This window comes from Podarcis melisellensis, assembly GCF_964234715.1.
Source record: "Podarcis melisellensis genome assembly, chromosome: 7".
In the NCBI taxonomy this organism is placed as follows: domain Eukaryota; kingdom Metazoa; phylum Chordata; class Lepidosauria; order Squamata; family Lacertidae; genus Podarcis; species Podarcis melisellensis.
Window position 1 is genome coordinate 86,616,272 of NC_138539.1, and position 25,551 is coordinate 86,641,822.

The 25,551-nt window shown below is 42.5% G+C and overlaps 1 protein-coding gene across 1 annotated transcript; it reads right to left on the reverse strand.

The window, feature by feature from the left end:
* Window positions 1-9,004: 9,004 nt before the first annotated feature.
* On the reverse strand, window positions 9,005-23,794 carry LOC309373513 (protocadherin gamma-B5-like). The gene is made up of 2 exons (XM_081917786.1): window positions 21,038-23,794; window positions 9,005-9,125 (listed from the first exon to the last, which is right to left on the reverse strand). Exons 1-2 carry the CDS (start codon window positions 23,438-23,440, stop codon window positions 9,123-9,125), a joined length of 2,406 nt encoding a protein of 801 aa, XP_081773912.1. The 5' UTR covers window positions 23,441-23,794; the 3' UTR covers window positions 9,005-9,122.
* Between the last annotated feature and the right edge of the window lie 1,757 nt (window positions 23,795-25,551).

Here is a 25,551-nt window from a genome sequence, read left to right on the forward strand (position 1 = left end):
CACAGTTCTACTTTCTATTGTACCAACTGTCTTGCGGGCAATCGTCTCCTCACCTACTTGCCAGTTGATGCACTTAATCAGTTATGTATGTAGCTGTGTTAGTTGACAGTGATTTGGGATACCTGGATAAATTCCTAATGTTTGGCAAGTTCTTTTTCTTCTCTTAAGGCATTACTTGACTTATGCAACTCAGTCATACAATGAGAACAGCACTAAAAGTACAATGCTTACTCAAGATCATGCTACAGTTTTTCTTGGGAACTTGAGTCCTCTCTCCCCACCCCTCAGGCTTTCCGTAGGCTTCCCTCCCTTCCCAGATCACACCCCTCAACCCCTCACTGGCCTTTTTCATTGCCCTCTTCAGGAGCCTTACTGGCTGCAATGTGTCCTTGAACTAGGATATTGCTGCTTGCCTGGCTGGAGGAGTCAAAGATCTATAGAAGTGGAGATATTAAAACCTCTGAATTTTGCATGGTTGAAATGTGGTCTATTGTACAAAGGTAAGAGTCACATCAATAAAATATCACGGTTAGAATGCTAAATAGTGGAATGCTAGATTACGTTGTGGAATACTAAAGCAGCACTTGACAAGGCATCATCTAGCACTGCTATGGCTACCTACATGTCTCATAAAATCACTTACTATACTCTTCCCATGATGTAGAGAGAAGGAAAATGTAGTCTAGAAGATTTGGCTCCAATGTGAACACATTATTATGAGTAGAAGAGGAAAGCATGCAATATATGTTTTAATCCCTTGCATTGTAAATTGGTACACTCAGAGGAGGACTAGAAGATCCGTGTTTATTTTCTGAACTTCCAGATCAGTATTGTATTCTTTTGATGAAATTCTGAACAATATGGTGACAGAGTTCAAGTGTGTGTGTCTTCTTCAGAAGTAGAACCTTTACAGTGCGTGCGCATATTGCTTCGTTCAGTGAATGGGACCTTCATTTAAAAGCTTTCTCAGGATAGAGAGCTGAGCAATATAATACAGCTACTTCTACACTGGAAGAAAGATTAAACACAAAAGTAACTATTATGGAACAGCTCCTAGTCTTCACCAAAATCACAGGTGTTTGGGACGATAAATGTGCATGCTTGTGTGTGCAGGTGCACACACAAGTGCCATCCTCAACATTTCTGTGTGTGCACATTCATTTCAGACCTCCTGCATTTGGCACACCTCCTTGGCTGAATTCAGCCCCAAACTATTAGCCTCAGTAACTTGACATCTACACAAAACATAGCTATGACATAAAATTCAGACAAATCCACAGTCTCTTCATTTGCTAACAGAACTTCTGTAGATAGAATAAATTAGAAGCACATGATTAACATAAAAATATAAAAAGAGCATGTTGGATCAGGCCAGTGTCCTATTTAGCTCAGAATATTATTTTCCTTGCAGTCAACTGGTTGCCTACAGGAAGCCCAAAAGTGGGGCCTGAGTGCAACAGCACTCTCCTCACTTCTGATTCCCCACAACTGGTATTCAGAGACATACTATCTCTAACTATGGAGATAGAACCTAGACACCATTGCTAGCAGGCCATGAAATAATGTTGTACATGAATGTGTCCATTTCTCTTTTAAAACCAGGTTAGTGGGCATCACTACCTCTCATGGGAACAAACTCCACAGTTTAACTCAGTGCTGTGTGAAGAAGTATTTTCTGCTGTCTGTCCTGAATCTTCCAACATTCAGTTTCATTGGATGTGTCTTAGTTTTAGTGTTATGTGGGGAAGGGGACACTTATCCATCCACACTTTCCATACAACGCATAATTATATACACCAATACCGTGTCTTCACTTACTTGCCTTTTCTGTAAGCTGTATCTAAGTAAACTAAAAGGGTGAATGGCTCCATCCCCTTGCCAATTTGGGTTCATATTTTCCAGCTCCACCTTACCTGTTTTTAGGTAAGTTGACCAGAACTATACACAGTATTCCAAAATTTATTTTCTTTTTTTCCACAGCTGTCTCATGCTATGTCAACATCTTCATCAAACTGTTCGCTATGACCCCAAGGTCTCATTCCTGTTTAGTCCCCATAAGCATATAACTGAAACAACAGTTCTTTTAGCCCACTTTACACTTGTTCACATTAAATTGCATTTGCCATTTTACTGCCCATTCACTCGGTATGGTTTGGAGAGATCCTTTGCGAGCTCTTTGCAACCCCTTCTTGTTTTAACCACTCTGAACTATTTGGGATTAGCAAACTTGGCTACATCATGGCTCGCTCCTAATTTTAGATCATTTATGAACAAGTTTAAAAGCTCAATACTGATTCTTGGAGGATCATGCCTTCTACATCTTTCCATAAGGAGAATCGTCACTTTATTCCTACTCTCCACTTACCAATCTCCTCTTATTCCATAACTGCTAAAAATAGAATAAAAAATTCTGCAGAAATGTGGGGAAGGGTTTCAAAGGTGCAATACAAAGAATTCCTAACCATAAAGCTTACCTCTTCATCCTTAGCCTTTTCAGACTGAAAATTGTTTCCACTGTTGCCTGTAAAAGGCACATCAGGTTTCTCACTGCCAAGAATATTGTCTACCATCTGAACATTGGGTGTCAGGAAGGCAAACTCATTCTTCCTGGTCTCAGAAGACAGACAGAGCTGGTAGGAATAGGGCAAAGTCCCATCTTCAAAGTTGGGTGGGAAGATGGCACCATTCTTGGAATGGGGAACAGGACCAAAGCACTGTAGGAACCTGGGATGCCCTGACTGACGGAGCTTCATTGTAACGGCCAGAATCACAGTCAAGAGGAACAAGAAGGAGATCACAGCTAAGGCCAGCACCAAGTAGAACTGCAGGTCAGACTGATACTCCGAGCTGTTGGCTTGGCTCTTCATTTCCGGAAGGGCCTCCTGAAAGTTCTCAGCAAACACCAGGTTCAGAGTCATGGTGGCCGAGAGAGACGGCTGCCCGTTATCCTTCACCATAATGACCAGTCTCTGTTTCACAGCGTCTCTCTCCACAAAGGCCCTGGCGGTCCTGATCTCTCCAGTATGAGAACCAACCGTGAAGAGTGCCGGCTCAGTGGCCTGAGTCAGGTGGTAGGAGAGCCAGGCGTTGTGTCCAGAATCTGCATCCACGGCCACCACCTTGGTGACAAGATAATCTGCCTCGGCCGAACGAGGCACCATCTCAAACAAGGCTGAGCCCTTGGCTTCTTGTGAGGGGGACAGGATACGAGGGCTGTTATCATTCCTGTCAAACACAAACACCCTGACGGTCACATTGCTGCTGAGAGGGGGAGAACCCCCATCTTGGGCCTTCACTTGCACCCGAAACTCTCTGAATTGTTCATAGTCAAAGGATCTCTGGGCATAGATGGTGCCGGTCTCTGAATTAATGGAGATATAGGAGGAGATGGGAAGCTCCTCGATGTTGCTGTTGAGTATGGAGTATGTGATCCGTGAGTTCTGGTCCATGTCGGAATCAGAGGCTTTGATGGTGAAAATGGAGGCACCTGAAGGATTGTTTTCTGGCACGTAGATGTTGTAGGATGGCTTCTGAAATGTAGGGGCATTATCATTGATATCTGAGATCTGTAGAGAGATTGTTTTGTGTGTGGAAAGAGGTGGAGTTCCTCTGTCAGTGGCTGTGATTGTAATATTGTATGCAGGAGCTATTTCTCTGTCCAAAGGACTGTCTGTCTGGAGCTTGAAGTAATTGTTTGATGAGGGAAGAACTTTGAAAGGTAAATCATCTTGTAAGTAGCAAGTAACTTTTCCATTATCTCCACTATCTTTGTCATTTACATTGATCAGAGCAATGACAGTTCCTGGCAGAGAATCCTCAGGAACAGGGCTGGACATGGAGGCTAACGTCACTTCTGGGGCATTATCATTCCCATCAAGAACATTTATTTCAATGTTGCAGTGTGTCACTAATCCACCTCCATCCTTTGCTGCTGCTGTCATAGTATATCTTCTTGTTTCCTCAAAATCCAACATCTGCAGAAGAGAGATTATGCCATCAACTGGATCCAGGCCAAATTTCTTTTGTCCATTCACGGGAATGTTGCTGAATTCATATCTGATCTGGGCGTTTAAACCATCATCTTTGTCAGAGGCTACAACTTGGAGCACAAAGGACCCAACAGGAGCTTCTTCATGCACACTGACCTTGTACACCTCTTGAGTGAAAACAGGTGGGTTGTCATTGGCATCTGTGACATTAATCCATATCTGGGCAGTCCCAGTTTTTCTGGGTTCACCCCCATCCAAGGCTGTAAGGATCAAGTGAAAAGAGTACTCGCTTTCCCGATCCAAAGATTTCTGCAGCACCAATTCTGCATTTTTATTTCCATCTTCCATTTCTCTAACTTCCAAAGTGAAGTACTGATTGGAGCTTAACTGGTAATTCTGGAGGGAATTCATTCCAATGTCAGGATCTTCAGCTTTCCCAAGGAGAAAGCGGGCCCCAGGTAAAGTGGATTCAATTATATCCAAGTTGATGTTATCATTGGGAAACAGTGGTGCATTATCATTAATGTCCTGAATTGCTATAGTTAAATGGAAGATATTTAGGGGATTTTCAACCACCACTTCAAAATTTACTACGCAAATGGGAGTTATGTCACATAGCTGCTCCCTATCTATTCTGTCACTTACATAGAGGTTTCCATTCTCTGCATTAATACTGAAATACTGCATTTTCTTCAAAGAGACAGCATGCAGATTGCGCTTTGCAAGATCTCTTGTATTCAATCCCAAATCCTTGGCAATATTCCCCACAATCGAACCCTTTGCCATCTCCTCAGGGATAGAATAACGAATCTGCTCTGAGGCAGCCCAGCAGGAAGGCGACAAAAGTAAGAGAAGCAGTACTTGCCTTCTGAGCGCTCTGCCATTGTCTTTGTGCCTTCTGTCCATCTGGCTGTACAACAAATTAGCTGCTTCCTTTTGCAGATCAGATCAAAGGCCCACCAAGGTGCAGGATCACCATAAGGAAAAATAAGCTGCCTTTCTTCTTAATGTTTATAGAAAGTAGCTGAATTTTCTTTTCCTTTCTAGCAGGATTGCTCTGTCTTTGTGATGTGCTGCTTGTCCAACTTACACAGCAATGATTAAACAGTTGCTCCTTAGGAAACACTTTTCTCTTATCAGTCTGGCTGCCACACTGGCCAACAGTGACACCCTGAGGCTCAGATGGAGAACTACAAGGGCTTTTGTTCTCATTTACTGTAGTTGAAAATAGAACAGCAGTTTGGGTATTAGATTTTGGAATGTGAAGGAGAAACATCCCAGTGCTAAGAGCTGTTCAGCAATGGAGCTGCTTTGCTGCAGTTATTCAAGCAGAGCCTGGACAGTCATATATTGGGGATTCTCTCTTTCCTGCAGGGCTTGGCACTGGGGTGGGAATCTCCTCTGATATGATTCTGTGTTTCTCCAAGTGCGATTTTCCTGGTATACAAGGATCTGCTTCCACAATTTATGCTCCAGCATTTCTTTTTTCCTTTCTCTTTTTGAATTACCTCTTCAGCGGCTTTTACTTTAAGGGGTTTTACTACAGTGACTGTTGCACTGTTTTGTCTGGAAATAATTTGTACTAAAAGAGAAACTTGAATAAGCTTCATAGAATGGAAACCAGAACTACGGCACTGATATCCCAGCATTGATGTACCACTGATCTTATTTTGCATTTCCCTGATAGAAACACTGATATCTGTGATTTCTGCTTTGATGCCAAAGATATAATCTCAAAATGTAACAGATAATTTTACCCAACCACAGATCTCTTGCTTTTTTCAGTTTTATTAGAAGGGATATTTCCCCCAAATAATTCAGAATAAACCTATGAGTTGACAGTGATCTCAGCTGTCCTATAGAACACAAACATAAACCAAAGTGTGTCAAACGAAAACAAAACAAACACAGATAGGGTTTTTTAGTGTTTGATTAGAAACCAGAGCTTTTGCTCTCCTATTCTTGTTAGTTTCTTCCTTCCTCCTAAAAAACAACATTGGCTTTGAGAAAGAAAAGGTGTTAGCAGGTGACAGGAGGATTCCTTGACTGTGGAATTCTGGTCACCTGGGCCTCTAGTGACAAATATTGATATAGTAGCACCCCCAGACTATGAACCTGCTCTTTCAGGAGGACCCCAGTTATCCAGCCTCAGGGACAGCCACTCAAAGCTCCTCTGTCTTGCCAGGATTCAGAGTTTTGTTGGCCATCATTCAGGTGAACACTAAGCCTAGGCACTAGTCTAGGGCTTGCACAACCGCTTCTGATTTAGAAGTTACAGAGAAGTAGAGCTTAGCATCATCAGCATGCTGATGACACATTGCCCCAAATTTCTCAATGACTGTCTCCAGAGGCTTCATATATAGATGTCAAACAGCACTGAAGACAAAATGGTACCCTGTGGCACCCACCAGCTCAACTGCCAGCGGGCTCAAAGACAATCACCCAAGGCTGTTTTCAGAAACCAACTCTGTTTAACCATTGTTAAACAGTGTCTCCAGTACCCATCCCATTAAGTCAGTTCAGAAAGATATAAAGGTAATTGTGTCAAAAGCCACTGAGAAATCAGGTAAGGTTAACAGGATCATATTTCCTCTGTACTTCCCCTAGTAAAGATCACCCATCAGAGTGACAAAGGTCAATTCAGACCCACAACCAAGGCCTGAAAGCAGATTGAAATGGGTCAAGATGATCTGTTTTGTTCAAGAGTACTTGTACTGTATCGTCACTTCTGACATTGTGGCTCCTTGTGATATTCAAGTCAACTAGCATTTACAATGTTATCCTAAAGCAAATCTTTGAAAGATAGGTATGTATCCCTCAGTCAGCATTCCTCCTCCCCTTTCCCTACTCCATCCCAACACCAAAGCACATTAGTCCCCCCCCCACCTATATTTTATGGATAAGAACAAATCAGTGTGCCTTCTTGACATCATTTCCAGGATTTAATGATCCCCCGTAGCATTATTTCATGGGCAATATTAGATTCACTTACTGTGCGCTACAAAGGTTTCCCCTTCTCAAACACTAGATACCATGGGTGGTATCCAGTGCTCTAGACCCAAGTAGAGCTAAATAGTATCTACATTATTCAATTCCACATATTATACAAAATCTATATGCTACACCATGTTAAACAGAGAATTATGTAGATCCTATGGGAAGCAAATTTGCTATAAAGGACATATCAAAATTGCACCTATTGCACAACTATTTCGGAAGAAATAATACTGAACTAATCCCAGGATTTGTACCCCAAAATGAGTAAATAGTGGGGATAATTCTTGATTCATCAAAGATAGATCTATCAGTCCCGACATTCTTTGGTTTTTGTCTTTATCTGTGATTGAGTCCCCTGAACTTCAAAAAGCATGTCACATTTATACCAGCTGTAGAAATTACAGTGGTACCTCAGGTTACAGATGCTTCAGGTTACATACACTTCAGGTTACAGACTCTGCTAACCCAGAAATATTACTTCGGGTTAAGAACCTTGCTTCAGGATGAGAACAGAAATCTTGCAGCGGCGGCACACGGCAGCAGGATGCCCTATTAGCTAAAGTGGTGCTTCAGGTTAAGAACAGTTTCAGGTTAGGAACAGACCTCCGGAACGAATTATGTTCTCAACCTGAGGTACCACTGTACGGCACAAAAGAAGACATTAGTTGGAAAAGGGAATAATTACACTTATTTGACTGACTGGATTTTAATTTATAGTCCAATGCTCTAGATTATTAATCTTGTATGATTAATTTTGTTGTACTGGTATGTCTTATGTTTAAGATTATTTAAATTTCCTTATTGTTTTGTACCATTTCCTATGTCAACTTGGGCTATGTGGATTTTATATGGAAGTGGTAATTCACTTTGCCTTTCCTTATATTAAAAGTTTCCTTTCATTACTCTCAATACATTGCCATGGTCTGTGACTATAACAATGCATTCATTCATGACAGGCCAAGGAGTGAGCTTAGGACTAGTGATGTTCCAGTTCAAAAAGCAGAAAGGTCATAGCTCAGTGGTAGAGAATCTGCTTTTCCTTCAAAAGGTTCAAAGTTCAATCCTCAGAATCTTGAGGTAGGAAAGCGAAGGTCTTCTGTTTGAAGACCTGGAGAGCTGTTGCTAGTTAGTGTGGACAGTACTGAGCTTGATGGACCAAGAGTGTCAGTAATCTCGAGGGAACCTCCAGTTTTACAGAAGTACAAAAAAACAAAAGAAGGCAAAACCCAAACTGACCAAAGACAGCAAAGCATGCTCAGTAGAAACACAATGCTCAGTGCCTGTTGGAGCAGAAAAATATAAAACAGGGGAGGAGGAGGAATGGGATATTATGGAAAAAGCTCGCTGAAACCAGACCCCACTTGTTACTCTGTAACATTAAAAGCACAAAAAATATTCAGTAAAGAGCTCCAAAATTTCAGCTAAAGTTCTGAAGCAAGTTTGCAAACTTACAAATTGCATACACCTCGTCCCTTACATATGCCAAGAGACCCCACAATTTGCAGCATTGTGTTGGTTCTATAGGGACATTCAGCTGAATTCATGAAGATCAAGATTAGGAAAAGAGGGTAAAGGGAATACAAATATCCAAAAGGGAATCAGAGGGAATGAAATAATTAATTAAACTATATTACCTGTATATATACGAAGATGAAAGAGTAAACAGATTATTATAATATACTTTCAAATATTCAATCTCAGTAAAAAAAATTGCACCAATTGTGTAGTAGCAAATACTGCTCAAAAGAAAACTCTCTGAGATGAGTGAGCTTAAAATATATTAGTACTCTATTGATATGCAGGGAATGCAGAATCTGTTCACCATGTTCTGTTGAAAAAAACAACTCACCATATCAGCTCTATCCATCTCAAAAATTAGGATATTGCCTCCATTGGCAGTCAAAGGTGTATCAGTGTTGCTTGAAATATTCTCTGCGGTTTGAACATTGGGTGTTGGAAAGGTGAACTCCTGTACCCTGGACTCAGAAGATAAGCACAGCTGATAGGAATACGGCAATGTTCCTTCTTCATAGTTTGGTGGGAAAATGACTGTGTTGTTTGAATGGGGAACAGGAGCAAAACACTGCAGGAATTTGGGATTCCCTGATCGCCGAATCTTCATGAGAATGGCCAGAATCACTGTCAGGAGGAATAAGAAGGAGATCAAAGCTAAGGCCAGCACCAAGAAGAACTGTAGATCCGATTGATACTCGGAGTCACTGGGCTGGTGGCTAATTTCTGGAAGTGCCTCCTGGAAGTTCTCAGCAAACACCAGGTTGAGACTCACGGTAGCAGATAGTGGTGGCTGCCCATTATCCTTGACTAAGATGATGAGCTTCTGCTTCACAGCATCTCTTTCCAGAAAAGCCCGTGAGGTCCTGATCTCCCCAGTATGGGAACCAATTGAGAACAGCCCAGGTTCTGTTGCCTGGAGCAGATAGTAGGAGAGCCAAGCGTTGTGTCCAGAGTCAGCATCCACAGCCACCACCTTGGTCACCAGATAACCCTCCTCTGCTGAGCGAGGCACCATCTCAAACAAGGAGGAGCCCTCTACTCCTTGAGAAGGATAAAGAATCTGAGGGCTTTGGTCATTCTGGTCCAGAATACACAGTCTCACGGTGGCATTGCTGCTGAGGCGGGGGGAGCCTCCATCTTCGGCCCTCACCTCCACTTGAAACTCCCTGACTTGCTCATAGTCAAAGGAGCGCTGAGCATAGATAGTGCCAGTCTCAGAATTAATGGAGAGGAAGGACGAGAGAGGCAGCCCCTCAGTGATGCTGCTGCGAATGGAGTAGGTGATTTGAGCATTCTGGTCCACATCTGGGTCGGAGGCTTTGACCCTAAAAATGGAGGAGCCTGAAGGATTGTTCTCTGGGACATAGGCAGTATAATAGGGTTTCTCAAAGGCAGGGCAGTTGTCATTGATGTCAGAGATCTGCAGTGTGATGGTTTTGTATGTGGAAAGAGGGGGGTTGCCTTTGTCTGTGGCTGTGACTGTGATATTGTACTCTGGAGTTCTTTCTCTGTCCAAGGGGGCGTCTGTGAGAAGCTTATAATAATTATTGGAGGCTGATACCATTTTGAATGGCAAAGTGTGTTGTATGTCACAAGCAATCTTCCCATTATCTCCAGAGTCTCTATCATTTACATTGATAAGGGCTACCAGGGTTCCTACTGCAGAGTCTTCAGGGATGGGGCTGGATAAAGAGGCAAGAATCACTTCTGGAGCATTGTCATTCTCATCTAGGAGTGTTATTTCAACATTGCAGTGAGCGGCTAATCCTCCCCCATCTCTTGCTTCCACTGCAATTGCATATTCTTCTATTTCCTCAAAGTCCAGAGCCTCTTTAAGTGTTATTGTCCCATCTTGTGGATCCAGGTAGAATTTCTGGCGAGCACTTTCAGGGTTGTTACTAAAACTATAGTTTATCTGGGCATTTGAACCATCATCTCTATCTGTGGCTTTCACCTGGACCACTGAAGACCCTTTGGGGGTATTTTCTTTCAGCTTGACTGTGTATACTTTTTGCGTGAAGACTGGTGGGTTGTCATTTGCATCAATGACAGTGATCCATATTTTGGCTGTTCCAGTTTTGGCAGGCTTCCCTCCATCCAGCGCCGTAAGGATTAATTGGAAACTGCCTTCACTTTCCCGATCCAACTGTTTATTCAATACTAATTCTGCATATTTCTTTCCATCCTTTCTTTCTCTCACTTCCAGAATAAAGTATGGATTTGTGCTAAGGTTGTAATCCTGGAGAGAATTCACCCCAAGATCAGGATCTTCAGCTTGTCCAAGGAGAAATGTGGTGCCTTTTAAAGACAATTCACTTGTCTCCAGCTTGATATCCCCGTTTACAAAATGTGGTGCATGATCATTTATGTCTTGGATCTCTACAGTTATATGAAAAATATTCATAGGGCTGTCAAGCACCACTTCAAAATTGATGGAGCAGAATGCAGTTTGACCACATAATTCCTCTCTATCAATCCTCTCCCTTACATACAAATTCCCATTTTCTGCACTGAGAGTAAAGTATTGCTTTTTACCTAGGGAAAGGATATGCATATTGCCATTTCCTATTTCTCTGTTATTCAATCTCAGGTCTTTGGCTAGGTTTCCCACAATGGATCCCTTTTCCATTTCTTCAGGGATGGAATAATGAATGTGCTCTGAGGCAATCTGACCACACAGAGAGAATAGTAAGAGGAGAGGTACTTGCCTTCTTACTGATCTGCTGTTTTTCTTCTGCCTATCTTCCATTCCTCTTGCAGGGATATGTGCTTTATCCTTGTTTTCTGTGATCCGTTGAGCTGATGAGGAGTTTCACATTCCCATTAGGATGCAGAAGAGCTCAATGAGGGATGATAAACAAGGCTACTGGTTGCTGTTGAATTTCTGTACTTTGCAGCGGTTTTTGTTTCTCAGCAAAACACTTTGGAAGTCCCTGTGTTCTGCTGTTTCCCAGCTCTGTGTGACTGAACAATCACACTGCAGAAGCAGCAAATCACTGGATTTTCAGCTCCACTGTGAGAACTATGTTGGTCAACAGTGGCACTCTGAGTCTCAGATGAGGAACTGCAAGAGGTTTGGTCACAGATAACATGGAAGAGATTTGTTTTGTCATTTACATATTGATGTGTATCCATTTTCAGGAATATTTGGGTTTTATCTGTAGCATAGGCTACAACTCACTGCCATCCAAAAAGTAGTAGAAAATAAGCAACACTACACTACACCCTCCCCAAAATGTGGAATTTATCCCACCTCCACCCCCCATTTTATTTTATTTTTTTAGAAAGATCAGGTAGGATATAAATGGAGAGAATAAAAGAATTACAGCACTCACCACATTTTCAAAGTGAAATCTGTAACTTTCTCATCTCCTTGAGAAATGATACCATTTGTGTAATAAAAACATGTGTCTAGAAATTTATTTTTTATGTTCCTAGAATAGTTACACATTAAGAGTAGAAAACCTGCATTTGATGATAAAGTGCACTTCACAGAAATTTGCAGCTCAAATCTGACATCTGCCTTGAAATTGAAATATGACTAATTTATGACCATTATTTACAATTTGTGTAGTCTGAGTAGAACATAATCTTCATAAACCTCATAAATGTCCATTTACGGTGCTTTCCACTTTACAACAAGTTTGTCTATCAGGAACTCCACAGTTTAGCATTCTGACCATTGTCTATTCAGCTTATGAAATTGCAGTTTTCAGTATTTTAAAAGGGGATCAAGGATGAAATCTAATTCTTTCAGTGATATGTTTTCTGGTATTTTACATTTAGTTTAATCAGAAAACATATCACTGAAAGAATTAGATTTCACCCTTGATCCCCCTTTAAAATACTAATAAGTGCAACTTCATAAGTTGAATAGACAATGGTCAGAATGCTAAACTGTGGAGTGCTGGATAAAGTAGGGTGATATTGAAGTAGTAATTGTCAAGACATCATACCCTGCCACTATGACAATCTACATGTTTAGAAAAAGCAAATACTATGTAGGGATCAACAGTTCATTTTTAAAAGGAAGTAGTTCTAGTTCATCCTGTCCAAAGAAGTTTGTAATTTTACAAAAGAGTTCAGTTCAAGTTCATCCAAATAGTAACTTTTTAGTTCATAAAATAATCAGCTTGGCATTTCCCTCCACCCCTAGCATGCAGAATTCTACAAGCTGCTTTGCTTGCGTGTATCCTAAAAGTAAACCAGCACCACACACAAATAATATGTAAAAGCCATCAGATAGCAACAGAGCTTGGACAGCCTCTCCTAGTCAGGCTTGAGAACACTGGGCTGGATTCATAATTGACCCTTCCAACTCTACAATTCTACAGTTCTCTTAAATAGCTCCTTATATAGAGGAAAGAATAATGCAGACACAAAAGCAATGCTCACATTTGGGAAAGCCCTTAGCTTTCCACGGGTGGTGCTGTGGGTTAAACCACAGAGCCTAGGGCTTGCTGATCAGAAGGTCGGCAGTTCAGATCCCCGCGACGGGGTGAGCTCCCGTTGCTCGGTCCCTGCTCCTGCCAACCTAGCAGTTCAAAAGCACATCAACGTGCCAGTTGATAAATAGGTACTGCTCTGGTGGGAAAGTAAACAGCATTACTGTGCGCTGCTCTGGTTCGCCAGAAGCGGCTTAGTCATGCTGGCCACAACTGTACGCCGGCTCCTTCGGCCAATAAAGCGAGATGAGCACCACAACCCCAGAGTCATCCGCGACTGGACCTAATGGTCAGGGGTCCCTTTACCTTTACCTTAGCTTCCTACAGATATGTTGACATCCAGGCACACCACAGTCTGGGGCACATTTAGATAAAGTGTGCATAGGACTGGAGTCAGAATTTGCTGAATTCTACTCCAACCTATACACTTCCCACAACCCAACCCAGCAGGGAATCAAGAACCACCTGACAGGACTGCCCATGAAACCATAACAGAAGACGAACAAGAGTTCATTGGACAGTCCTATCATCCCAGTGGAAATAGAGACTGTCCTCAAAAACAAAAAATACATAAAGCCCCAGGCCCAGATGGTTTCACAACAAAATTCCAAAATTATGCTTCCAAAGAGAGGAGTTGGTTACTGACAGTCTAATTGCTTCTCACTGATATTATCATCATAGTCCTAAAAACACATGACTCATACACTTTATTTCTGAAGCTTCACTTCAGAGACACAAGAATAATTCAGCTGGTCACCACAAGCTGTGTGTGTGTGTGTGTGTGTGTGTGTGAGAGAGAGAGAGAGAGAGAGAGAGAGAGAGAGAGAGAGAGACTAAAGACTCCTGCTCTAAGTAATATTATATACATCAATTAAAACGGAGAGAACTGATACAAATAAAGGCCAATTTACGATCTCTATTTCCCTGTACACACACACACACACACACACGAGAGAGAGAGAGAGAGAGAGAGAGAGAGAGAGAGAGAGAGAGAGAGAAGAAGAAGAAGAAGAAGAAGAATTGCCATGGAGCTTGTGCTATTTTTCTAAAAAAGAATTGTTAGCCTTCCATCCATAAGAAAAGGTGGAAAAGGTGTTACTGATTTTGTAACAGTATTGTGTGAATGCTGAGTAAAAAGAAGACAAACTATGGCAATTTCCACAAAAGTATGGAGGCATTCTGTCTGGATTTTGCTCATTGAAAAACACCATGGCTTACACAAATAATTCTGGATAACAATTCTTACCTCTTCATCTTTATTCATCTCAGCTTGACAATTATTTTCTCGGTTGCCTGTAAATGGCACAGCAGGATTCCCACTGCCAAGAATATTGTCTGCAATCTGAACATTGGGTGTCAGGAAGGCAAACTCATTCTTCCTGGTCTCAGAAGATAGACACAGCTGGTAGGAATAGGGCAAAGTCCCATCTTCAAAGTTGGGTGGGAAGATGGCACCATTCTTGGAATGGGGAACAGGACCAAAGCACTGTAGGAACCTGGGATGCCCTGACTGACGGAGCTTCATTGTAACGGCCAGAATCACAGTCAAGAGGAACAAGAAGGAGATCACAGCTAAGGCCAGCACCAAGTAGAACTGCAGGTCAGACTGATACTCCGAGCTGTTGGCTTGGCTCTTCATTTCCGGAAGGGCCTCCTGAAAGTTCTCAGCAAACACCAGGTTCAGAGTCATGGTGGCCGAGAGAGACGGCTGCCCGTTATCCTTCACCATAATGACCAGTCTCTGTTTCACAGCGTCTCTCTCCACAAAGGCCCTGGCGGTCCTGATCTCTCCAGTATGAGAACCAACCATGAAGAGTGCCGGCTCAGTGGCCTGAGTCAGGTGGTAGGAGAGCCAGGCGTTGTGTCCAGAATCTGCATCCACGGCCACCACCTTGGTGACAAGATAATCTGCCTCGGCCGAACGAGGCACCATCTCAAACAAGGCTGAGCCCTTGGCTTCTTGTGAGGGGGACAGGATACGAGGGCTGTTATCATTCCTGTCAAGAACAAACACCCTGACGCTCACATTGCTGCTGAGAGGGGGAGAACCCCCATCTTGGGCCTTCACTTGCACCCGAAACTCTCTGAATTGTTCATAGTCAAAGGATCTCTGGGCATAGATGGTGCCAGTCTCAGAATTAATGGAGATATAGGAGGAGATGGGAAGCTCCTCGATGTTGCTGTTGAGGATGGAGTATGTGATCCGTGAGTTCTGATCCGTATCTGGATCAGAAGCTTTGATGGTGAAAATGGAGGCACCTGAAGGATTGTTTTCTGGCACGTAGATGTTGTAGGATGGTTTCTGAAATGTAGGGGCATTATCATTGATATCTGAGATCTGTAGAGAGATTGTTTTGTGTGTGGAAAGAGGTGGAGTTCCTTTATCAATTGCTGTGATTGTAATATTATATGCAGGAGTTCTTTCTCTGTCCAGGAGACTGTCTGTCTGGAGCTTGAAGTAATTGTTAGATGACGGAAGAACTTTGAAGGGTAAATCATCTTGTAGGTAGCAAGTAACCTTTCCATTATCTCCACTATCTCTGTCATTTACATTGATCAGAGCAATGACTGTTCCTGACATAGAATCTTCCGGAACTGGGCTAAACATGGAGGCTAAAGTAACCTCTGGGGCATTATCATTCTCATCACGAACGCTTATTTCAACTTTGCAATGTGTCACTAATCCACCACCATCTTTGGCTGCTACTGATATAGTATATTCACTGATATCCTCAAAGTCCAATAACCCTATAAGTAGGATTGAGCCATTCAATGGATCTAGACTGAATTTCTTGTTGGCATTCTGTGGTATATTACTAAAATAATACCTGATTTGGGCGTATGAACCTTCATCATTATCAGATGCTGTAACCTGGAGCACAAGCGATCCAACTGCAACACTTTCCCTCAAACTGACCTTGTAAACCTCTTGTGTGAAAACTGGGGGGTTGTCATTGGCATCTGTGACATTAATCCATATCTGGGCAGTCCCAGTTTTTCTAGGTTCACCCCCATCCAACGCTGTGAGAATCAAGTGAAGGGTCTGTTCGGTCTCTCGGTCTAGTGCTTTCTGCAGCACTAAATCTGCAAATTTATTTCCATCATGAGTCTCTTTAACATCCAGAGTAAAATACTGATTCGAGCTAAGGTGGTAATTCTGGAGAGCATTCATCCCAATGTCAGGATCTTCAGCTTTCCCAAGGAAAAACCGTGTTCCTAACAAAGTTAGTTCACTTGTTTCTAAGTTGATATTGCCACTGAGAAAGAATGGCGCATTGTCATTTATATCTTGAATTGTAATAGTCACATGAAAAATATTAAGGGGATTTTCCATTACCACCTCAAAATTAACAAGACAGAGTGGAGTTGTGCCACATATTTCCTCTCTGTCAATCCTGTCATTTACATAGAGATTTCCATTTTCTGCATTGATACTGAAATACTGCATTTTGTTCACAGAGACAGCATGCAGATTGCGCCTTCCTAGATCTCTGGCATTCAGTCCCAAATCCTCAGCAAGATTCCCCACAATTGAACCCTTTGGCTTCTCCTCAAGGATAGAATAACGAATCTGCTCTGAGGCAGCCCAGCCGGAGAAAGGCAAAAATAAGAGAAGCAGTACTTGCCTTCTGAGTGCCATTCCATTGTTTTTGTTTCTTCTATCCATACAGATCCCTGAGAAACAGCTGTCTCCTTTTTTCAGCTTGTAATGATCAGATTGTCATCTGATCACAAGGAATCTCCACAACAAAAACTAAGCTGGATTTCTGCCTAGGTAAATCAGTTCCTTCTTAAATTTTTACTGTCCTTTCCAGCAAGATTGCTTGGTTGTTGTGATCTGCTGTTACTGTACAGAAATGGTGAAACAATCCCTTTCTAGAAAACTATCCAGGGGTCTCCTGCATTTTCTCTGTGGGTTCCACACTGGCTGACACTGACATCGTGAGGCTCAGACAGAGAACTGCAAGGGATTCTTTCTTATTCAACTTATAATTGAAAAGCAACCTGGGTGTGTTCATATTTTGGAGTATCCAGGACGACCACAAATTGGAAGCATCCAGGAGAGTTGTCTTTGGTCCTCCACCGTTTATGTTGTCAAATTACAGCTGCATGTCAACATCCTTTTATCCATGTTATCAACTTTCAAAATAAAAACAGAATTGTCTTGTGGTGTCTTAAAGCAAATGTGGCACACGTTTTCATGGACTAAAATAATGACTGTGATATTGCTGTTAGTACTGGCAGCCAAACAAAATCCTGAGCTTGGCAGAGCAGAAATCAGAATGCAAGCATTATCATCCCACTTTTTTATTTTGAATTATGATTATGATTATTTCAACAAATAAGGTTTAAAGACTCTCTCAAGGTAAATATTTAAAAATGTAGTATAAGCACCAATAGGAAACACTGGCCTGCGAGTGCTTCAATTGGAGAACAGCCTTTACCAAAGGTGTCATGGGCTTTGAAGACACTTGAACACAGGGCGAAAAGGAGAAATGAGCTAAGAGGAAGGCATACTTGGCAAACCCTCACCATGATCAACTCCCACCCAGAAACCTGTGTCCCCACTGTGGAAGGATGTGTGGATCCAGAATTGGCCTCCACAGTGACCTACGGACTCACTGCTAAAACTATGTTTTGGAAGACAATCTAACTCAGCTACGAGTGATCGCCAAAGAAGAAGAAGAAGAAGAAGAAGAAGAAGAAGAAGAAGAAGAAGAAGAAGAAGAAGAAGAAAGAAGATTATTATTATTATTATTATTCCACTCACTTGACTAGGTTGCCCCAGCCACTCTGGGTGACTTCTAACAAGTTAAAACACAGTAAGACATCAAACATTAAAACATTCCCTATACAGGGCTACCTCCAGATGTCTTCTAAAAGTTGTTTATTTGTTTGACATCTGATGGGAGGGCATTCCACAGGGCAGGCATAACTACCGAGAAGGACTTCTGCCTAGTTCCCTGTAATTCCATTTCTTGCAGCAAGGGAACTGCCAGAAGGCCCTTGGAGCTGTATCTATGTCTCGACTGAATGATAGGGGTGGAGACGCTACTTCAGGTATGCAGGGCCAAAGCTTTAGGGCTTTAAAGGTCAGCACCACACTTTGAATTGTGCTCGGAAACGTAACAATAACATGCACATTTTTACTTATGTCTTATCAAAATGGCTTCAATTTCACTTGGATCCCAGATGCAATTTCAAAACATTTCCAGTAATTTTTACCTACTCATAAATCTCCCACTCACCACTGCTTCTTTCTATGTTACACAAATAGCCTTTCTAAGATATCAGAATAATCTTATCCGAAGGCAAATGACTTCCCACCCCAAATCAATATATTTGTTCCAATGAAACAAGTGCAAAAATTCAAATGTTTTCTTCTTCTTTTCGATGTTCAATGGCACTCAAACATTTCATTTATCTACTGCTCTCCTTATGCAGGAAAAGGCTGTACTAGGTGGCAGTGAGCTTGTTTGCAGGCTGCTAGTTCAAGAGCCTGGGAGACACACCTATGTTGACTATGATTTTTAAAAAATTGCTTCAGTGTGGTTCACTTTGCAACAAAAGCAAGGAAGCTCCTGGAAGCCTTCCTGATGGAAATAGGACACCTCAAGTCATTTGCACAGCTCACAGCTTGGGCAATGCAATGCCATCAAGCCAACATTTCAGTAGGGTGCTCCTGAGGATATGGGTCCATTACTCAAGAGACTAACTTTAAACATGTTAACTGAAGAGTGACTACTGCTCTCCACAAAGGACAAACCTGGACCTGCCGCCATCCTGCTATGAACTGCAGAGCCATAGCTGTCAACTTTCAGATTTGAAAATAAGGGATCAGCAGCCCCAAAAATACGGGATCACCAGCAGACTGTCCCAGGGACAGTCTATGGGATATCTAACAATCCGGGATAGCAGCGGGAAGCAGTGGGAAACGGCACTGGAATAAGGGAATTTCCCCACAAAAAAAGGGAAGGTTGACAGTTATGTGCAGAGCTACACTTGGTATAGGAAAGGAAAGGCTGTTCAGAGATGCCACCTTCCTACATACAATCAATTTTGGAATTTGCTGTGAAGCTTTTGTCCAGAAAGGAATAAAACCAGGCTTCTGAGGGCCCAGTGTGCAGTAAGGTGGATTTTGAGAAGGTAGCAGGAGAACCTATTGCTTCAAAGGTAGTGGGGGTGTCTTTCCTTGGAGGAGACCCAAGTGAGTGATGGACTGCCTCTGCTTTACTGCAATGGCTAATTGTTATCTTCTAGATTTAGTTAAGGGACACGGGTGGCGCTGTGGGTTAAACCACAGAGCCTAGGACTTGCCGATCAGAAGGCCGGCTGTTCGAATCCCTGCGATGGGGTGAGCTCCCGTTGCTCGGTCCCTGCTCCTGCCCACCTAGCAGTTCAAAAGCACATCAAAGTGTAAGTAGATAAATAGGTACTGCTCCTGCGGGAAGGTAAACGGCGTTTCCGTGCGCTGCTCTGGTTCACCAGAAGCGGCTTAGTCATGCTGGCCACATGACCCGGAAGCTGTACGCCTGCTCCCTTGGCCAGTAAAGTGAGATGAGCGCCACAACCCCAGAGTCGGTCACGACTGGACCTAATGGTCATGGGTCCCTTTACCTTCACTAGATTTAGTTAAAAGTTTAAAAGAAGTAGTGATTCAGGTATATTCCCGGGCTATCTTGCTCAGAGTGAGGCAGTTCACCTTCCTCATAGGGAGGCATGGTGATGGGGTGGTTGCTCCAGAAAGCCCAACAAGAGCCAGGTGGTGGGTGGCATAGGCAGTGAGACAAGTGTGTGCAAGTTGGCAGTACTAATCTGGCCCTCATTTGGCTGACAAAATACATTTGTTTAAACACCTCAAATGCAACCTCAGCCATATTTGCTACCGTTATTTCTCCAATCACAATCTGAGATATAGTGATTATATGAGGAAGTACCTTGGGGGGTATTCAGAAGCAAGGGGAAATAATACTGAGTTACTATTAAAACGTTTGTGATGCATTTTTCACATTTAAAATGAACTAGAAACATAGGGACGCGGGTGGTGCTGTGGGTTAAACCACAGAGCCCAGGGCTTCCTGATCAGAAGGGCGGCGGTTTGAATCCCCACGACGGGGTGAGCTCCCATTGTTCAGTCCCTGCTCCTGCCAACCTAGCAGTTCAAAAGCACATCAAAGTGCAAGTAGATAAATAGGCGAGAAGGTAAATGGTGTTTCGGTGTGCTGCTCTGCTTTGCCAGAAGCAGCTTAGTCACGCTGGCCACATGACCCGGAAGCTGTACGCCAGCTCCCTCGGCCAATAAAGTGAGATGAGCGCCACAATCCCCGAGTCATCTGCAACTGGACCTAATGGTCAGGGGTCCCTTTACCTTTAGAAACATAAAAGTACTATTAAAGCAGGTTCTACCTTTGGTGAATCATTTTAGGTATTTCCTGAAACATTTCATTCTAAAATAAAGCCATGTAGTTCGGACCCTTCCCTCTAATTTTCACTGCCCTAAAGCAGAACAAAATATACAGCTTTCTGATGGTATAAGGTACATCTCTCTCTCTGTCTCTCTCTCTCCCCCTCCCATTCCTTCCCCTCTCTCATCCCACTGCTTATCTCTATCAAACACATTTTTCATTAAAGGTATGAAGTGGAAGAACAGAAGTTCATCAGTAAAATGAAGTAATGATAAATTAGATAAAGGTTAGATGGCATACATAGCATTTTCTTTATGCCACATCCACATCCGATGAGTGTGTTGAGGGGATGAAGAAAGATCATACTCATCTCCACAATTTCAGTTGAAGATCTGAACATCTACAAATAGGCCTGTACACATACCAATAGACCCTTCCATTTGCAAGATTTCTGATGACAAAGAAAAGGCCTATTTGAGAACACCTGTACAGCATGTTCTGTACAGACATTCAGCTTCAAGTACACCTGTGAGGTTCAAGCAGAGGGGGTAGCTGCCCCATCTTCATGTGAACTGAATGTTTATATGAAAAAACTCAGATAAATCAGCTTAAAATATACTAGTTGCCTATAGACATAAAGAGAATGCTTAAAATGTTAACCATGTACCGCTGAAAATAAACTCACCATATCAGCATTATCCATCTCAGAATTTAGGATATTGCCTCCATTGGCAGTCAAAGTCACATTAGACTTATCTGCGATTTGAACATTGGGTGTTGGAAAGGTGAACTCCTGTACCCTGGACTCAGAAGATAAGCACAGCTGATACGAATATGGCAATGTTCCTTCTTCATAGTTTGGTGGGAAAATGACTGTGTTGTTTGAATGGGGAACAGGAGCAAAACACTGCAGGAATTTGGGGTTCCCTGATCGCCGAATCTTCATGAGAATGGCCAGAATTACTGTCAGGAGGAATAAGAAGGAGATCAAAGCTAAGGCCAGCACCAAGAAGAATTGTAGATCCGATTGATACTTGGAGTCACTGGGCTGGTGGCTAATTTCCGGAAGTGCCTCCTGGAAGTTCTCAGCAAACACCAGGTTGAGACTCACGGTAGCAGACAGTGGTGGCTGCCCATTATCCTTGACTAAGATGATGAGCTTCTGCTTCACAGCATCTCTTTCCAGAAAAGCCCGTGAGGTCCTGATCTCCCCAGTATGGGAGCCAATTGAGAACAGCCCAGGTTCTGTTGCCTGGAGCAGATAGTAGGAGAGCCAAGCGTTGTGTCCAGAGTCAGCATCCACAGCCACCACCTTGGTCACCAGATAACCCTCCTCTGCTGAGCGAGGCACCATCTCAAACAAGGAGGAGCCCTCTACTCCTTGAGAAGGGTAAAGAATCTGAGGGCTTTGGTCATTCTGGTCCAGAATACACACTCTCACGGTGGCATTGCTGCTGAGGCGGGGGGAGCCTCCATCTTCGGCCCTCACCTCCACTTGAAACTCCCTGACTTGCTCATAGTCAAAGGAGCGCTGAGCATAGATAGTGCCAGTCTCAGAATTAATGGAGAGGAAGGACGAGAGAGGCAGCCCCTCAGTGATGCTGCTGCGAATGGAGTAGGTGATTTGAGCATTCTGGTCCACATCTGGGTCGGAGGCTTTGACCCTGAAAATGGAGGAGCCTGAAGGATTGTTCTCTGGGACATAGGCAGTATAATAGGGTTTCTCAAAGGCAGGGCAGTTGTCATTGATGTCAGAGATCTGCAGTGTGATGGTTTTGTATGTGGAAAGAGGGGGGTTGCCTTTGTCTGTGGCTGTGACTGTGATATTGTACTCTGGAGTTCTTTCTCTGTCCAAGGGGGCATCTGTGAGAAGCTTATAATAATTATTGGAGGCTGATACCATTTTGAATGGCAAAGTGTGTTGTATGTCGCAAGTAATCTTCCCATTATCTCCAGAGTCTCTATCATTTACATTGATAAGGGCTACCAGGGTTCCTACTGCAGAGTCTTCAGGGATTGGGCTGGACAAAGAGGCCAGAATCACTTCTGGCGCATTGTCATTCTCATCTAGGAGTGTTATTTGAACTTTACAGTGAGCCACCAATCCACCTCCATCTCTTGCTTCCACTGCCATCACATATCCTTCTGTTTCCTCAAAGTCCAGAACCTCCTTAACTATAATTGTTCCATCTTGTGAACCCAGGTAGAATTTCTGGCGAGCAATTTCAGGGATGTTACTAAAACTATAGTTGATCTGGGCATTTGAACCATCATCTCTATCTGTGGCTTTCACCTGGACCACTGATGATCCTTTGGGGGTATTTTCTTTCAGATTGACTGTGTATACTTTTTGTGTGAAGACTGGTGGGTTGTCATTTGCATCAATGACGGTGATCCATATTTTGGCTGTTCCAGTTTTGGCAGGCTTCCCTCCATCCAGCGCCGTTAGGATTAATTGGAAACTGCTCTCACTTTCCCGATCCAACTGTTTATTCAACACTAATTCTGCATATTTCTTTCCGCCTTCTATTTCTCTCACTTCCAGAATAAAGTATGGATTTGTGCTAAGGTTGTAATCCTGGAGAGAATTCACCCCAAGATCAGGATCTTCAGCTTCTCCAATAAGAAATGTGGTGCCTGGTAAGGAGGATTCAATTATTCCCAGTTTTATATCCCCATTTACAAAACGTGGTGCATGATCATTTATGTCTTGAATCTCTACAGTTATATGAAAAATATTCATAGGACTTCCAACCACCACTTCAAAATTGATGGAGCAGAATGCAGTTTGACCACATAATTCCTCTCTATCAATCCTTTCCCTTACATACAGATTTCCATTTTCTGCACTGAGAGTAAAGTATTGCTTTTTACCTAGGGAAAGGATATGCAGATTGTAATTTCCTATTTCTCCATTATTCAGGCTCAGGTCTTTAGCTAGGTTTCCCACAATGGAGCCCTTTTCCATTTCCTCAGGGATGGAATAATGAATGTTCTCTGAGGCAATCTGACCACACAGAGAAAATAGTAAGAGGAGAGGTACTTGCCTTCTTAGGGATCTGCTGCTATCTTTCTGTCTGCCGGCCATCCCTCTTGCAGAGAAATGTGCTTTATCCTTTCTTTCTGTGATTAGTTAAATTGAGTAGTGTTAAATCCCATTCACTCTGTAGAAGTGTTCAATAAAGAATCATGAACGAAGTCAGTAGCTGCTGCTGGATTTCTATACTTTGCAGTGGTTTTGTTCCTGTGTTCTGCTGTTTCCCAGCTCTGTAGTTTGTTCATGAGCAATCAAATTGCAAAAGCATCTGGTAGTGGATTCTCCACTCCTCCATGAGAACTATATTGGCCAACAGTGACACTCTGAGTCTTAGATGGGGAACTGCAAGACGTCTCTTCTCTTTTAAGTAAATAACATACAAGGGATTTCTTGCCATTTTCAATCTTACGTACAATAATTCTCAGGTAGAGAATCTTTTGTGGTATGGTAAAAAAATTAGAGTTTGGTCCCTGTGTTTTACATTAGGATAAGCAACAACTCACTTTCGTAGCAGCACATTTGGCATTGCTCATGGGGGTGCACTTCAGAGAAACTGAACTGACTGATTAGTGTCCCTGTCTGATAGTACAGTTCTGCAATCATATTTTTCTGACAGTTAGAAACTGTTCATCCATATAGGTACGTGTCAACATATTTAATCACAGGAAGTGGTTCTCAGACCTAATGAATTCTGAGTTTAAAAGTTATTTTCCCAAAATGTGCAATAAGGCCTTTGGAATCTTTGTGTCACACAAAATTTCCCCTCTAAAGTAACACAGTTCTACTTTCTATTGTACCAACTGTCTTGCGGGCAATCGTCTCCTCACCTACTTGCCAGTTGATGCACTTAATCAGTTATGTATGTAGCTGTGTTAGTTGACAGTGATTTGGGATACCTGGATAAATTCCTAATGTTTGGCAAGTTCTTTTTCTTCTCTTAAGGCATTACTTGACTTATGCAACTCAGTCATACAATGAGAACAGCACTAAAAGTACAATGCTTACTCAAGATCATGCTACAGTTTTTCTTGGGAACTTGAGTCCTCTCTCCCCACCCCTCAGGCTTTCCGTAGGCTTCCCTCCCTTCCCAGATCACACCCCTCAACCCCTCACTGGCCTTTTTCATTGCCCTCTTCAGGAGCCTTACTGGCTGCAATGTGTCCTTGAACTAGGATATTGCTGCTTGCCTGGCTGGAGGAGTCAAAGATCTATAGAAGTGGAGATATTAAAACCTCTGAATTTTGCATGGTTGAAATGTGGTCTATTGTACAAAGGTAAGAGTCACATCAATAAAATATCACGGTTAGAATGCTAAACAGTGGAATGCTAGATTACGTTGTGGAATACTAAAGCAGCACTTGACAAGGCATCATCTAGCACTGCTATGGCTACCTACATGTCTCATAAAATCACTTACTATACTCTTCCCATGATGTAGAGAGAAGGAAAATGTAGTCTAGAAGATTTGGCTCCAATGTGAACACATTATTATGAGTAGAAGAGGAAAGCATGCAATATATGTTTTAATCCCTTGCATTGTAAATTGGTACACTCAGAGGAGGACTAGAAGATCCGTGTTTATTTTCTGAACTTCCAGATCAGTATTGTATTCTTTTGATGAAATTCTGAACAATATGGTGACATAGTTCAAGTGTGTGTGTCTTCTTCAGAAGTAGAACCTTTACAGTGCATGCGCATATTGCTTCATTCAGTGAATGGGACCTTCATTTAAAAGCTTTCTCAGGATAGAGAGCTGAGCAATATAATGCAGCTACTTCTACACTGGAAGAAAGATTAAACACAAAAGTAACTATTTTGGAACAGCTCCTAGTCTTCACCAAAATCACAGGTGTTTGGGACGATAAATGTGCATGCTTGTGTGTGCAGGTGCACACACAAGTGCCATCCTCAACATTTCTGTGTGTGCACATTCATTTCAGACCTCCTGCATTTGGCACACCTCCTTGGCTGAATTCAGCCCCAAACTATTAGCCTCAGTAACTTGACATCTACACAAAACATAGCTATGACATAAAATTCAGACAAATCCACAGTCTCTTCATTTGCTAACAGAACTTCTGTAGATAGAATAAATTAGAAGCACATGATTAACATAAAAATATAAAAAGAGCATGTTGGATCAGGCCAGTGTCCTATTTAGC